The 17,753-nt window shown below is 40.1% G+C and overlaps 1 protein-coding gene across 2 annotated transcripts in view; it reads right to left on the bottom strand.

Annotated features, from left to right (window-relative positions):
• Positions 1 to 17,753, bottom strand: part of KCNIP1 (potassium voltage-gated channel interacting protein 1) — a 615,599-nt gene that overhangs the window by 16,041 nt on the left and 581,805 nt on the right. For both annotated transcript variants that reach the window (XM_054841792.1, XM_054841793.1), the window contains one exon: positions 6,110 to 6,234. In XM_054841792.1, the coding sequence (XP_054697767.1) occupies positions 6,110 to 6,234 (125 nt within the window). The remainder of the gene's footprint in view (positions 1 to 6,109; positions 6,235 to 17,753) is intronic.

Genomic DNA, 17,753 nt, shown 5'->3' with positions numbered 1-17,753 from the left:
TGCCAGTACACCCTTCATTTGTCCTGCAGCACAGAGGTGTTCTCTCCCTGTTTCTCTGTTCTTTCCCTAATAAATCCTAATTGGAATTACTGGAGAAATGGGATGGAAACAGTTTTTCAGATCTTTTCAATAATGCTAAGGCTAATCCAGTCTATTGACTAAACCTGGCTAATTTTCAGGTAGCATATCATATTTTCCTTCTGGACTTACCTTCTAAAGTAATGGAAATTAATTTAAGAGTTCATTCTTCTGCACTAACATATCTAGGAGGGCCACGCCTCTGTGCAGACTGAGATGTTGTGGTAGCACAAGCAAGCTTGGGGATGAACAGAAATTAGTTCGAAAGTACAGAGCTGCACAGCCTTTACATCCACACTGCTGCCACGTTACAGTACCTGGAATATACCGTATGATGCTGTTGGGGTGGAACTCCTCCTAACCTCCCTATAATTCTGTGCTTGGCATGGACTTCATTAAAGAGCAGGCTTGGGAGTGCGTTTCGTGACCCTAGGTAGGTTTGCAAAGCCAGGCAGATGCCAGTACTGCTATAGTTACAACTCGGAGCCTGGAGCTTCCATAGATGCACGCACTCACTGTGTGCTACACCCCACTCTGCAGATTCAAGACAGACACATGCTTATTTGGGTAGCATTACAGGTTGTTGAATTTGAGATGAGTAAACTTAGGAAGTCTAAGAAAATCCCTTTGAATTGGTGACACAAAAAGCTGGAGGAAGATTCAAGTCTATGACTTATTTATTGATGAGTTCTTTAGATACCTTTTAAGAACAAAAAGGACTTTAACAAGAAATTCTTCCACCATAAAAAGCCCATAAAGGCAAAAAGGTATTTTTTTCAAGCCTCTGATCTGCCAGCGTCACCTGCTACTGACATGCATTCACTACCCACGGAAAAAAGGACAGAACGAACAAGAGAAATCACTTTATCCTGTGCAAGTCACAGAAGGAAAGCAAGGAGGAGTACTTCAGGAGACATCAGAGGCAGTTCCTTAATCACATACCTGTTTGCTATTGAAATTAGGGTGATTAGATCTGAGTTCCTTCCTCCAATTCAGAAGAAATCCTGCTGTCTTCTACTCACTATTTGGGTAGAAAACCATCAGTGATTTGGGAGAGATTTGAGCTAAATAAAGGATAATTTGTTGCTTGAAAAGCCCTGAAATTATCTTTTACTTTATGTCTTTATGTCCTAACAACTGTCCTTCCACTGGTTACGTTTAAGTGTCCCAAATAAAACCCAAACCTGGCACTGTGGTCTTGACCTCGCCGGGGCCACCCCTTCTCCAGCATCAGCGTTCAAAGGCTTGCTCGAGAGCAAGGGGATGAAAAGACCAACCGGGCTATCTGAAAACAGTGGCTGCAGGACCAGACCTTAGTTTTTCATTTACAGACAAAACTAACAGAGCCTTCTAATTCTATGTGGCAAAATTCCTGGTTAGATGAGTAGCCTCAAAACATTCCAAAGCTCCTAATAAAACAGCCATTGCCTCGTTTCTTTGTCATGAGAAAAATGTTTTTCATCTATTCATGCCACTTCTAATAAGCTAGGAATCATTAAAAGAAGAATAATTAATAGAAGGTAATAGCCACCATAAAAGCATTCTCCTAAAGCTTGTAATTTAATATACATGAAATAAATAATCTGATATTTATTTATGGTATCTTTTAATCATAGATCAGACTAAGTATCCTACCAACAGCCATTCTTGGGTAGAAATTTTCTCCTTGGTCACTGGAGTGCTGCTGCTCCAAGACCCACTCTGGGCTTTTGCACAACTTCAGAGTATTTGACCAAATCGTCATTCTTTTTAAAACCAAGCCTAGCACAGCACCTAACCATCCTTTTCAGCATAGCGCTACTGGCCAAACACACTGTTTCTTTTTTTCATCTTGATAAATACAACTATTATCTTCACTAAGCTTCGCATGCTTAAAGATAGCTTATAAGTTTAGGGGCTGATCATTATTTTCTCTGTACTTTCCAAAATGCTGTATTATTAGCCCTTATTTACTAAGAGCCCCAGCCCACCACTAGCAACCCCAAGAATGAAGTTTAAGTCTCTGAAGGGGAGACACAGAGGAGAGGCTGCTGCTGCCAGCACTCTCCTTGCAGAGGCAAAGTCTCCTGTAGCAGTGTTGGCCACTGTACCTGATTAAATTTTCTGAATTTCCACATGGTCCTTTATTGCTTCTGATGCTCCATCTGGAAGCCAAATGAAAGTTTGCATCAAACCTCCAGGAGTGCTGGGGAGAGGCAGCGCTGACATTGATCAGCCTGTTTAGCTCTCTATAACTGGATTGCTTTCAGACAGATATGCTAGTACCAATTCATTTGCACTTAATTGATCGCAATTTTGTTTTTATAAGAGTCAAATAATGCTCAAGAGGCCTCATTAGTGCTACAGTACGACTTAATACAGCTGACTCAAAAGAAATCTCTCTTGTGAAAAGGAGCAGGTAAGCTTAGTGTCAGTTTAAATTCCACTGAAGACAAAGGTTTGCTTATTCAAGAAAAAAATTTTTGGCAGTATGAAAAAGCATGGTCCTTCACCATACCATTCATAAGGCCTCCCTTCGACGGCAGGGTGTTAGATTTCAGGTAAACACCTCTCATTCCTTTAACCTATAAATTCTTTTAAAATGTCTAACAAGAACAGTGAACTTTTTTTTTGTATTGTTGTCAAGCACAGAAACAACCCCTCATTTACACAAAGCTCACTATTGAGCACTGGCATTGACAGCATGAGTCATGCATTTGAATCTACCCTCTCAGACTTCTTTTAAAATACTAAACCACAAAGGAGCTGAATCCACATTTAAAAAAAAAAAAAAAAAAAAGGAAAAATCAAACAAAAGTTGCACTTGCTGTTCTTTCTTCTGCTAGAATCAGAAATTAACTTCATTGATTGCTTTCAAAGATGTGCAATGTGGACAAGCAGGGATCAACAGCAGAACCGAAGTGGGGCTATACGTAACCTGCCCATCAGACTGTTCTCAGCTAACTCAGCCAGCACATGAAAAGGAGTACTCAGGGGGTTACGTTTTGCTAAACTAGAGGTATTAAGTTAGCTGACCACAGACAGACTCTAATGTATTCTCCCTCAGGATCCACAATCCAGATTTGCATCGCTAAGCATTTACACATCCCATGTATTTTGCTGCTTTTACTATGTTCTCCCAGTTTGGAGATATTTTGGGGATTATTAAAGTATCAGAACATTTCTACCTTGCTCCTACTGCTTGCTTTAGTCTCCAAAAACCTGATTTGTCACAGATGATTACATCTCATACTATACTCTGTTACAGATTCACTAACATATTTACATCAAGGCAAGGCAAGAATGTCTCCAACAGCTCCTCAGTTATTTGGGTTAGCTTGACAGCAGCTAGGTGCAAAACAGACTATTCCGCGTAACACAGAATGCGCCTTGGGGACAGAGGTAACTGCTAAGATAAAAGTGAACTTTTGGTCCTGGCATCAAGAGATCTTGGAGGACGGCACCCTTTCACAACTGGAGAAGAAAGCTGAAGGCAAAGAGAGAGGGGACATTTGGCCAGACAGCAAGGATGTGGGCCTGGTTAGTGTGCTCTGCTCCCGAGTGGCAAAGGATCTGAATTTGGTGGAGGCCTCCATTAGTCTGGTGCAGAAACACCAGACCTGACCAGGGACACACTTGAAAGAGACTGAGAAGGTTTGGAGGGAATGGGGAAACAGATTTCGGAGGTGAAGAAAGAGCAGGAATAGAAGTACTGAGAATTGGGACCCTGGTCAGCCAGGGCACTAGCCCAGAGGCTACCCCAGGCTGTGCTGAAGTGCCTTTGGCCAAGCACCATCCATGTTCATGAACATCCAACCACTCAGCTCCTGTGACGGCAGCTGTGCTGAGTGGAGCCTCACTCTCTCCATGTCTGTTAGACGTACCTGCAAATGGCCATGTGACAATCCAGGTGCTGCTTCATGATTAAACGGGACCTGCGCAATCACTGAGAGCAAGCAGTAAGTGCAAGCCAGAGAGAGGAAAATTACTGTATTCCCACGGGGATTTTGAATCTCCAGATGGCACTGTAACATCATCCCAAAAAGCAGACGGTTTGGTACAATAGCAAATATGGTAACAGCTGAGTCAGTTTGCCTGCTGTGCATAATTACTCATCCCATTGAAACCATGATTTACAGGCTACAAATGCTAAAGCTGCCCTTTCATTTCAATTTAAACCTTAGATACATACATATTGCGTGCATAGCAGCTGGAGGAAAACACACTGCTTTGTCCCAACAATCTGATATAAAACAAGATCTTGCCAGCACTGCCAATTAATACCAAGACCCTCAGTGAGGTCCTAGGAAAGGGTTTAGGCCACAAGTTAAATGCATTTGTCTATCATTCTTGCCCTGGGAGGTAATGTCTCTGTATCGCAAAGCAAAATTGGGAGGGGCAAGAGGCAAATGTCAGATCTGCTGAGTGAACTGCAAGGCTGCCTCTCTGTTTCGCTTTCCAGCCGTTGGCACAGCCAGCTGCTCTTCTCAGCATAGAGGAGTGCTCTCCCACACAGGATTCCCTCCAAACACAGCAATACAGAAGGCATTTCAGAGATCTTAGCAAAACACAGCAGTTAAGAACTCTCTGAGTTTAGTCTCCCACTGTAAGCAGTCATTTAATGTTATACTCAACACTAACCTGTCAAGCTGTCTCTTAAAATCCGTATGATTTCTGGCTGATTGCCCAAAGCATGAAGAGGTTTCAGACTATCAGTCTTCAGTAGTTACAAAACTTCACACATGAAATGACCTACATGCAGCAAAGGCCATACAAATACAACACATGCACCAAAAAGAAAAATATAGCTAGGCTATGCCTTGGCTCGCTTATGTGAGCAGTGAAAGAAAGGATGAAACCACTAGACTCCTTGGAGAAGTCAAGTATACATTGGAGATGCAATTCAATCAAATTTCAAGAATCTGTCAAAAAGAAAGGCCCTTCTCAATGTCCAGCAGGCTTCCCTCAACAGTGCCTGTACTTAAGATCAGTTTTCTTTTGGCAAGTTTTTACCCAATAGACTTGACTTTCTATTTCCAAGAAATTTCAGCATTTCACCATGACAGTAGCTGAAATGCTGGAGCTGTCCTGCAAGACAACTTAAAAACCACACTGTGTTTATTGAGCTAGCTCGATACTGATCTATTAATCATCATAAAAACATCAGCTGGCATGAACCACCTGGGTGACTAAATCCAGACCCTCGGGCAACCATGTAATGAGTATTCATTCTTCAAGGTCCATAAAACATCTGCTCCATGTAGCCTCAAAATTCCCTATCTGTTTCTATTTATTATGATGAGTCCCTACGAAGCAGCAGCAGGTGACCTAGAAGCTGAGGCTCTCAGAGCTGCAGAGGCTCTCAGAGCTGCAGACTCCCTGCTACCAGGGAGAGAGCATGGCTGGAACGGTGGTTCACAAAGAGGAGCACAGTGCTGTTCTGTGCACGCAGTCATGCCAACTGGCATGTTTCCTGCCTTCACCAATATCTGTAGCCTCTCTCTTGTCTCATCAGTCTTGATACCTATTTATTTTTAATTTCTTTTTGGCTCCTGCCACTCCAGCCTTATTCCCTACTTATGCAGGACCTTATAGTCCTAATGTGCTCTAATAACATCCTACTACGAGAGCGAGATTTCTCCAGCTAGAGAGCAGATTAAAAAACCCCAACATCCTGGGCAGTTAATCACAAGCAAACAGTACGCTCATATTTGAACATGAGGAACTGACAGCAAGAATTAAATAAGTAGCCATAAAAACATTTTCAGGTTATACTGAAGTACTGGCATGGTTGAGGAAATTGCAGTGTGCCTACTGACATTTGGGGAACAAAGTTAATGAGAATATTATGTGCTGAATATTTAGCCAAACCCAGTTTCAGGCAGATTACGGTGTCATAAATATTAGATGGAGAGGCAGATTGTGCTCATTTTGCTGTGGTAGGGGAGATCTAGCACAAAACTCCTAATGTTTAGCAGGGGAATGATACAAAATGCAGCTGAGCAGTTGAGGCTGGTGGGGACGTACATATTAGACTCAGTATTGTTCTTACATTTTTAAATCCTCTGTAAAGCACTTGAAGTTCTCTTTTAGTGAAATTGGTTTGTGCTTCAAGCTGTTCCAGTCCCTCGGGTCTATGGCACACCGTAGTCATTTCTAATTCATCTTCAATTTTATCTGAAAGATAAGACAGGAAAATATTTATTTTGGTTGTTACCTTTGCTCTGTTAACATGATGGATAGGATAGACTGGATTTCAAGAGCGACAGAGAAAAAAGAAACCATCAACAGAACTGATCTGTATAACTGTTTTTGACCTCTTGAAAGCAAAATAAAATCCATGTAAGACAATAGCTCACATTTCTTACTGGGCTGCCAATTAGCTTCCCATTCACAAAGCCAAAACTGGTGGTGAGAACAGAAGGGCAGGCAGCAGAGACAGGGCTTCAAAAGGCAACACCAGATATTTCTTACCTACATATTGAAAGACCGTGGAGCAATAGGCCTTTCAAAATACTAGCTTTAAGAAAAGCTGTGCAAATAGAAGTGAGACAGCAGACATGCTTAAGCATATTAGACAATGACTTTACACTGAGGGTAAACAGTGAGAAAAACTCTTCTGTGTGCTAACCAAAAAGCTTGCTATAGAGACACTAAAGGTCACTTTAATCCTAGGAGAAATTCAAATTATGTCCACAGTTGCTGAATCTGTAATGAATCCAGCCTGCATTTGCATTGACTTTTTGGGGAAACAGATAAGCAATGAAAAATACTTATGTGTATTTTATTTAAGAGATCACTCTCCCACAAGGAAGAAAAATACTAGAGACATATGACATTCTGTATTACCATAATCTCACCTCTTTTTTGATGCATGTTTTTACCTGTCAAGCCCATTTCCCCAGCAGTACAGGTAATGCCCAAATATATACAGAAGCTTAGTGTGCATCAATTTGACATTGCTTAAAATTCAATGACCAGATGCAGGTTTCAGTTGACATGAAAATCCCATCTACATCCAAAAGTTGATTAGCATAAAAGCTAACACTCCCGTTATCAAAAAGGCACAACTTTTGCCCTGTAAAAATGTCACAGGTTATTGGGCTCAAGTATAATATAGTAATTCCTGCTGAAAGACAAGGATTTCACCAGAAATGTGCAAGGAAATGGAGTCACTCTGAATAGAGGAAAGGCATGAATTCAGAGCAGACTGGTTCAGTGAAAGTACAGACCAGAATAAAGCTAATTTTTCAGAAAATAATTAGTTCTGTACATATATACAAAGGTTATTAAGGGAGGACACACATAAGTGAATGATACTGGTTAATTAACATAGATTCATTGTTTCAATATTAAGAAATCAGTTTGAAATACTGGTGAATTCAGGACAAACCATTCTTCTAATCCTCTGTCTGGAGTTTCAGTCAGAATTTGTGGGGCTTCAGCAGTGAAAATACATACCTAAATACTATGCTCAAGTTCCCCTGCATAGCAAGGGAATAAAGGTAAGAGACTGTAATAGCACAGGAGGATAGTATCATAACCATTTATGATACAGAAAAAAATTACTGATCACTGGCAAGTGGCCAGAAGAGGCCTGAAGGAGACATCTTCTCCACAGAAAGGGAAAACAAAAAGTCTAGAAATTATAGTTCCTGTTAGAAGAAAGCAGAAGGAAAAGGAAAAAGAACAGATAATGTGAAATAAGAGGGGAAAAAGCCATTTTCTTTGAAAGAGAAGACATGCCAGAAAATGAAGGAATGCAGAAGGCGACGCAGAGGGATAAAAAAGTGGGGAAGAACCCTCCAGGTTAGGGAGACTCATCACTAATCTGTACATTGTATAGAGAATACCTTTTGTTTGCCTTTGGTTAACTGTAAGTTACTTAAAACACTTCACAAAATGCACGTAACCTCAGACTCCTTCCCCTGCATTTCCCTGCTACCCTCCTAATGCAATAAGCGGTTTACACATGACCCTGACAGTTATTTCATTTCTCCATAGGAAGCCATGCATTTTGTGCTAAGGAGTATATAAGCAAGTCAGGCTCTGAGCCTTTCTCTGCTCTGTAACCAGTTCAACATGCCCAGCTTTTCACCGACATCTCCTATTGATTGAGTCACTCTAAAGTTAGTTAGAACTTCAATGTAAAATATAAGTGTAAAATACTGGCCATCTAGTCTTTATATCCTATAATATAATTCAACAGAGTGAAGAAAAAAAAAAATCTATGCAACCTCACATAAGTGGTGAGGCTAATGAGGGAAGCCAGCCTGTTGGATTACTCTCATGCTTGGTTTTATTTATGTTCCTACAATGTGGCTGTTTCCATGGTTTCTACAGAGGCAGGAAAGATCCAGCTCAGAAATGTCACACTCTTTGCAGAAACATTTTGATATGACTAATTTTTTTGGTGGGTATTTTATTTGCCATATACTTCTTAAGTAACCGGTTTTCCAAAGCACTTACTGGAATTTGTATTAGCATTAAAAAAATCAAGTCATTAAAGAAAAAGATCTTGCTTATGGAAAACTTGGTCTGTAGCTCCATGATAGCTTTAAACAAAATCCACAGAATTACAGCTCAAAACTCAAGTTCTTTGGCTTATGCAGATGTCCTTTATATGAGCAGACCCAAAATTAGGGTTTTGGAATTACTGTTTCAAAATATTTTTTAATAAAATATTACTTGGTGAACACTGTAATTTAATAATGATATATTGTCTCTTGACAATACTAGCCTCATTCAGTGAATCATTATTTTAAAAGAGTGCAATTCATCTTCTTCAGCTTGTCCTGCAAGAATAGGTTTTTCCAACAATCAGTTCATTCGTTTTGGTCCCACAGGGCAGATATTTCTATGTTAAAAATAAGCCAGATTAGTGTAGATTTGATTCTATTTCCCATGCTGATAAATGTGGCTCTTTTCTTTATAACAAACTGCAGAAAGGGAATTATGAAAAATTCATCCCTTTCAAAGGGACACTGTATTTTTCCTTTCCGTTCTCTATTCCAGAACCAGTATTAATCTCTGCCTCTGAAGAGGATCTGATGGTTCCCTGTGGGTTAATCCCTTCATGTGCTTCCTCTTCCCTTCCCAAGGGAAATATTTTGAAACTTAGCAAAAAAACAGGTGAAGCTTTAGATCTGGCCAAGGGGGCACTCAAAATGACACCAGACCAACAATTTTCCAACAAATACACTGTAAAAATGGTAGAAATTGTTCAGTCAGAGGAACATGCCCCAGTGCAACAGAGCAGTCCTGGGCATTCCTTGGAGCCTCACTGCAGAAAATACATACAAGAAAGACTTATCGGGTCATTTTGTCTATCACTTGCCAACAATGAGCTATTTTCCATGGTGTTTCATGATAATACCTGTTTTAAAATATAAAAATTATTTTAGGACTAACTACTTCACATTAATAAGCCTCACAGATCAAACATTCCCTCCCTTGTGTTCATCAGGTATTTACGTTCAAACTTTTCTCAGCTGTCATCCCATATGCAAAGATTTCCCTTCAGCAACACCTCTGTTCATCCCTCCTCCCTTCCTGGCGAAGGTCTGCAGTGGGTGCAGCACAGCCCTCGGAGCTGGGGAGGACCTGTAGCTGGAGACCTAAGGATACAAACTGCGTTTCTGTGCAAACTGATTGTTTCCAACTCAATAGTCTCCACCCTCACAAAGATTTTTTTTTGGTCGTTATTTGTTTCCTTTCAGTGTTTTCTCTTAAGTCAGCTCTTTTAAGCTATTTTCTTCCATTCTCTGACACCCTATAAATTAACCACAGTAACCTCAGTGGCAAAAAAGAAGATTGTCACTTCCTCATCTGCCCTTGCCTTTTATCATGTGTATTGTATTTCCTCTTATTTACATTTTCATTATCACACTGGCTCAGTCCCTCCCAGCTTTTCAGGGATGTCACTGTATGAAATATGAGCCCTTGCATTTATAAACACTGTAATGTTATTAAACTGAAGCTCACTTTATGGTGGCAAGTGCAAGCAAAAGTGTGTGTATATACATAGACACACACATGCAAATCTGAAGTTTTGTTAGGAAAGCATGATGTTAAGATCTTTTGCCTAATGTCATGTTCTTCTCAGTTTTGCCTTATTTAGAGCTTACTGAACACCCTGAGATATGAGCGTGGGAAACAGGCACACCATTGGTTTAAAGTTAATTTCCTTCTCCTTCAATCTGTGAGTGCATGAACAGTCCTAGCGACCGATTGCAGCGTGTAGTCCTCCCAGCACCTCCCCAGCTCAGGTGACATGTGTGACCAGCCGCAGCAGAGATGAGATACAGCTGTTGCTTACAGCATCCCTTTTGATGGAACCAAGCCCTGCCCTACTCAGTGGAGACTTGCCTCAGGGTCTGGGTACCATACAGCTGGTTAGTGAGAACTGAACCTTAGCAAATAGGTCCAAATTTATTGTCATGGATCTCAAAGCACAATTTTTTGTTGTTGTTGGGTTATCTGTGCTTACCGGTTAGGCGGACTCAATAACTAAGCACCTGTGGTAATCTTATTCCAAAACAGGTCCAGGTTATAATTACTTAATTTTGCATTTTCGTGCAAAACATCATCTCTATTTGCTTAACCCATAGGATAGGCACATTTTGTACATCAGACAAAATAAATAGTGGCTTCACTTTACAAAGAAAAATAATCCTGACATACTTGCATGCACATGCATATTTTATGGACTGTTGCTAATGAAAGATATTGTATTTCATTTCTCTACTGCTTGCTCAATAGCAGAGAATGAATTTTCATTAGAGTAGATCAATATTTTAACTGAATACACTTTGGAAATTACTTAATGAGGCTTGGTTTATACATCCTTTCACACTGTTCTAATTTTACCTTTTGTTTTCTTTACAATTTGAAGATTTCCATACTTAAGATTGCTTGCAAATGGCCCTGTGGTTGACTGCTGTAAACTTTGCTGAACAGAATTTGCATTTCTCCAAGTGATAAACTGGAGTAATTTAAACCTATTCATGTAAAAGCTGCCTTGTACATCTACATGCCTACAGACAAAATTGCTTCATCATTGAGGAAAATGGATTTTCAACCACAGTTGAGTACTTCTCTCCATCACAGAACCAGGCAGAGGGACTCAGTCCTTCCTTTACTCATGGTAGAGACAAGAAATCTATTGATTCTGAAGGAAAACAGTATTTCACTTTTCCAGATCTTTCCGTTTCATTGGACACAGGCACATCTATCTGCCATGTCATGGAAAACACTGTTTCATCGTCAATTTATCTTAAAAATACACAGGTAATGTAATGCACATCCAGAACAGCTACACAAATTAAAGCACTGCCCAAAACCTGTTCCCAAACACGTAAGGCTGGTTACAGACCCAGCCAGTAATGTGCCAGCACTGGCAGAAGAAGCCTGATGATGTGCCACAGTCAGCACAGAAGTCAAGTCTTAAAATCCTCTGTTGACAGCACATCTTCTAGAATTCACTGTAGCAACCTATTTCCATACAAAATCACCTAATCAATATTCCTCAGATCCAACAATCCTTTCTACACAAGTGGAACAGATTAAATTGGTCACAGACAACTGTATTTGTGTACTATAAAATAGGAAACAATTGTGCATTATTTACCAGCTGCTTTCTTGGCTGTGGTTTTAAACGGCCATCAGGCTCAAATTTATTAACCTGTCCGTCCTTCCTCTTGCTGGCAGCTGCCTCTATACAAGCAACATTTTGCACAGAAGCACAGGGTTGATTTCGCTGGGCCAAGCTCCCTTGTGAAACACAAGAAACATCAAACACCTTTCCTACAGCGGCCACCTAAAACACTGCAGTGTTTCCAGCCCTCCAACCTATGTGCGTGGCAAATGAGCTATAGTGATGCCTCATTATATCGTTAGGGCTGGCCAAGGACAACCCAAGGCCTAAAACACAGTTTAAAGCAAAGGTGTAAATGATGATTTAATAAAAATGCAAATGACCTTGTCCCCTGTTTCCAAAGGCTGCAAGGTGAAACTGTAACGCCAGGCTCCATGGCTAATAGGAGGATTTTGAAAACATGATGCTTATAATAAATTCACTTTTTGTTAAAGAAAAAAATCAAGATGTAAAATACAGCTAATGTGCCCAGTGTTAATTGTAAAACTGACAAGTATTAGATGAAATGGGTAATTTTACAAATACAGCAGAAGAAGATTAAATTATGTGCAAGAATTATTAGACTGCATCTTATTTTTATTAAAAAAACATTAGCTATGTTTTAGGAGCAAGGACCTGAAGAAAAAATTAACTCTAGTTTATCCATGACATCTTTAAAATTAATCTCCAGACAGAACACTTGCTTGGCCACATCTCATAGGAAATAGACACTGCCTATGGGAAACCAACTGCAAATATTTAAAAATTTCATGAAGAGAAATAACTAAAGGTCTGAGTCTATAAATGCTCATTACAGCAGAAAGTTATGGGAGTCAGGCAAGAGCTGTATTATGGATGCAGACCCCGCACACTGGCTTCAGCGTCCCTCCCACTGGTGTAAGCGGAGCTGTAGGAAATGCTGCTCTTGTGAAGTCCTTCCAGGTCTGTGGTTCCAGATCCATGGGGCAAAGGCAGCTACCAAGTACAGCTCCACTATCTGTAACAGTCAAAATCTTCCTGTGCAGTTTTCAAAGTGATCCCACCAAGACAAAAATCTAAGTGTTAGCCTTTAAGCGATACCATTTGGCAAATACAAGTCAACAAGACTAACGCAGCAGATAATGAGAATCCTGTGGGCTTGTTCCTAGTGATGTTCCCAGCATGACAGCTCAGAACTTAAAAACATGTATCTGCACATATATAAATCCTAAAAAAGGGTTAATTAAAAATCCTCTCATGGCAAACATCAATTAAAAATGGCACTAAGATACCTACTGAAGTATCAAATATTAAACACATTTAATTGAACTTGAAGAGTGTCTTATTAATAAATTATTGATATTATTATTAATATAATTGCCTGGCTGGAGAGGTCTATTTCCAAACCAAAGGGACTCTCCAGCCAATAAAACAAAAAGGAACTGATGTCTCCTTATCCGCTGTCTTTTCCTGAAATGATCCTTCGACTCTTTCAGCTCCATTTTCACCACCAAATCTGCAACATCAAATTCATTACAGAACAGTTCAGGCTTAACAAGGGTGTTCTGCCTGACTGAACCCGGACCACCACCACCTGCAGAAAAAAACAACATGGAAACCTAACATTGAATAAAATTCTGAGATTAAAAAAATAAAATAGAATTTGAATATTTCTTGGCTAATTCTTGCAATGATCTATGCAAAATGTCACATATAAATACCTTCCTCTGCTTCTATACTCCTTTAAACAGTTTCACAGTTGTACATAAGGAAACTAGAATAAGGCTATACTCTGAAAAAGGAGGTGCAGGAATAGTCTGAGGCCACAAGTACCTCCAAAATGTCTTTCTGGCACACAGCTAACATCAGGTAATTATTTAAACATGAACTACACAATGTCAAATTTGACTTTAAATGTTTCTGCAGACACTTACTAACTCTATTCATCATTAGAAATAGCATTGCTTTGGCCATTCCCAGGGTGGGTAGACAGCAGGGTGTCCTTCCAGTGCACTGGACCTTACTTGGGACAGCATTTTCTTTTCTATTTTCCTTGCACATTCCCACCTGTCTGTAGCAACATTTATAAGGGAAACAACTTGTTGAAATGGGTGGAAATCCACTGAACGATTGCTGGGTGCTTCTCTGCTTTTCCATAGGGATGCTGCAGAAATGTGCTTTTGGGACAAGTGCTTTCCTCCAAACAGCTGTTCAAAGGTGAATTTGCAAATAAACCTCACTACAAGAGTTAGAAGATTTCTTCACTGATGATTTTTGCAAAATTCCCACAGATACCATCTAAAAACTTCACACAGAGAATACCTGAACTGCTCAGCACTTGACCTGGCATGTCATGTGATAGAGCACTGCACAAACAGAAGGACCTGGAGGTTGAGTGGAAGTTCAACCTTCATCAGACAGGACTTGGATGTTCCCTAGGCTGCAGCCTTACCTAGGAACTCGGCGATTTTCAATTAGCTGTAATTTTGTTTGCTGCTAGCGTGGAAAAACTCAGCCAGGGGGAACCTTTATTTCCTGGCTTAAGAAAACTTTTGCTACAAAAATTGTATGACCGATAGAGTCAAACTGGTTTAAATTTTACCTCTCTGATACACGTAAAACCATCTGGCGGGGTCTAGGAAAAAGTAAGAAAAAAATTTAACAAAAAGAAAGTGACAACCATACACAACTTTGTCTTCTGTTAATTTTAAAATGACATTGGATAGGTTCTGCAAGTGCCATGGGGTCCCCCTTCCCAGTGAGTGTAAGATTGTTTCCAGGTGTATTTTACATGGTTTTTTTCTGAATTGCCTCTTTCCCTTACTGCAGGAAATGAAGTCAGAGCTCACTGTCCCCTGTATGATCATGAAACTTGAGGCAGAATGTGAAGGGAAGCATGCATGCAGTCACGCACCCATGCAAGCGCCCATGCATGCAGCAAGACAGCAATGCAGCAGTCATCCTAGCAACTCTGATAAGGAGGACTTTGCATGCAATTTTTGAAGTCCGCTGAGGAGCAACAAGAGGGGCCCACAGCCTTCTTGCTTCCTCTCCACAGTTTAGCTCTTTGACAGCTGTAGAAATAAAAAAAGTGATTAGTAAGGGTAAAGAAGTCTCGGGTGGTCTGGAAGACTAACTGGTGCTTTTTGCAGTCACTTCACTTGCAACATGGTCATTTTGCGCTATTCTCACATCCCCTGAGAGAAAATTTAATTAGCAAATTCGGTTAAAAGTAAAAAAAAAATTCTTTTAAAGATATGTATATGGCTTCTCATAGCATCGGTTTGTTTCTACTGGAGAGTTGGGTACACAATACGATCTGTAATAACTTGCCAAAGGCACAAGAGTTTTAGTCAGAATATTACTACTTGCAGCTCCCTGGCTCTACCTCCAGCCCAAGCAGCTCCTGCCCTCAGTCCGTCTGGCATCACCTATTTCCTTCATTTCCATGTAGTATGTGCTTTCAGCTGCCCAAACCTTCCCAAATGCCCTCTCACCACTCCATTTGCTCTACAATATCTCACCTCCTATTGGTGCTGCCCAGGAAGCACTAGTGAGCCCACCTGCTTTCCTCTCACACAGATCAGCCAGCGCATTTTGTCCCACATCTATATGCCCCCAATAGACACTAGGATCAAGTAGGCACCAAAACTCAGCAGTTCTCACTGCTGTGTGTTTCTCTGTAGAGGGAGTTACAGGAAAACCAGTGTATGAAGACTGTCTAAGCTCGTACTGCACATACCGCACCAGCCATTGTTTTTCTAAGGGTAGACAGAGCCCAGAGACCTTGCCCTCCAGCTAAATCTTGCAGCAGTCCATCTCTGCAAACCCCCTGGTGTCCCTGAGCAAGCTGTGACCAACTCTTGGAGCCTGCACCTGAAATCTTAAGGCTGAGAAATTCCACTATTAATTCTTTAAAGCCATTTAAAAATAAAGCTCATGCTCAATACTTTTCCCTTAAATAGAAAAAAGTTCAGAAGTGAACAGACATTTTCCTTCTGGTGGGTTAGAGAATGTGACTTGTACAAATAGCAACAGCATTAAGCTGTTGGTGGGGTTGAACCTCCCTTCATTACTCTCACTCCGAGCTTTTACTCTTACAAATTTAGCTTGCTCTTGATGAATGTTTAGGACAGGATGTTAAACTGATGCAGGAATAGAGAGAATTTACTAACATATCTGCAGACAAAAGTGGCAGAAGTAAATACCAGAACACGGCTTTCCAACAGCATGACCTATGTGCTAAGAAAATGCCTGGTCAGATAGCACTGCTGAGGCGGGGTGACTGGCCTCGCTAACTCTGGCTTAGCTGTTCTCAACCTGAGAAAGGAACAACGCAAGGAAAAACCAAGACCAACGCAAGAAAACCACAGCAGATGCTCCAGTTTGCTGCAGTGCAAGAGCGATGGTGATACTGAGGACAATCACGTGAGATGATCAGTAACAGAACTGAATCTGGAATGAGTGACTACTCACACAGGGATATCATTCATAGATCAGTGAGTACAGATACCTCCACACTTTTCCCTTTAGAACTGAAACTTCAACAATACTTCCAAGAGAAGCTGGTTTCAAGATCAAAGAGCCTACAACAAACCATAGACTTAAATCATATACATAGACCACAACACATACTATAGCAGTACAAACTAGGACCCTAACCAAGAGCATATAAAAACAATTAGTAAAATTTCATAAACTCTGCTGTACCATATGCACTGTAATCACAAGACTTTTCAACCTTCTTGATTCACCGAGAAAGGTTTGCAATAAATAAAGAAAATGAGCAAGTTGCTTAAGGAGGCTCTGAATCTCTGCTGAAGGTGTTGAACCATTAGCCATGAAATCACCCACTGCCAGGGAAATCCCACTTTGTGGGGTATCCTGAGGACAGGAAATAAAAAAGTCTCCCACTTCAGGTCTAATAAGCATAGGTCTAAATTTTCATGTTAACAGGAGCTGCAAACTAATTTCCACTGATAAGAACAAAGAAATGTAAATGTAGGCATTAGAGAAAGCATGAAAATAGTGTCCTGATTTAGTAAGGGTGGAATCAATGAATAAGAAGAGCTAGAGTACATGGAGAGGTTCCACTGTAAATTTTGAGCTTAAAAACATGAAGATGCATTGGAGATGATTAACGGATAACAGGAAGACAATAGATGTGCTGAAAAAAAAAAAAAAAAAGAGAAAGATGATCTATTTTTTCTGTATTGGGTAACCTTGCGGGTTATCAAAACTTCAGACTGCAGATAATACCTTCTGGATATAAACAATGTTTTCTCTTCCTCTTTACAGAGATAGGAAAAAAGCCCTTAAAAAAAGAGAAATAGAAAAAAGCTTCTTGTAACAATACATTTTTCTCCATTGTATGAAGAACTTCACAGAGCCAGCTTTCAATGGTTCAATTGAAAAATTAATTCCCTTCCAGATTATTAAAATTAGAATTAAGTTTTTGGTTCACAGTCTGTATTTTTTTTTAACACTGAATTGTTCTTTTTTGAAAAATGGCACTTCTCAATAAGCTCAACAGAAAAATTCTTAATCATCATCTCAAATTCATATGCTTATGTCTACTTAGCATATTGAATAGTACAAATAGGAGAAACTATGATGTTGCTACCACAACTTATAAAACCTCTTCCTAAAATACGCAGAAGCAGTTACTGAGGACTTGATTATTTGTCATCTCTTCCAAGAGAAGTCTCATGATTTTTTTTTCTAATTTTTTTTTCCCTAAACCCCTCAGGTTATGGATTAGTCTCTAGGCAGCAAATTCAAGCAACTTCTGAGTGACTACGGATCAGTGAAAAGGAAAAGAAATTGGCAGAAGCTTTCATACTTTTTGAGGATTATTTCTAACATGCTAGTTGTTTGTTTACAAACAGCAGGTAATGCCATAACCAAACCATCAGGGTTGTGTGTGTGGAATGGGGCTGCCCATCTGTGCCTGACCAGGGCGAGCTGCAACAGAACTGTTGTAGGGAACCCAATGAAAGACTCAATTTAAACCATATAAATCCAGTTGCATTTTTCAACGTAATTTGACTTAAAATGTATTTTTTTTTCCTTTGTAGCCTAA

This window comes from Grus americana, chromosome 14 (genome assembly GCF_028858705.1).
Source record: "Grus americana isolate bGruAme1 chromosome 14, bGruAme1.mat, whole genome shotgun sequence".
NCBI lineage: Eukaryota > Metazoa > Chordata > Aves > Gruiformes > Gruidae > Grus > Grus americana.
This window is presented reverse-complemented; position numbering and strand designations above follow the sequence as displayed.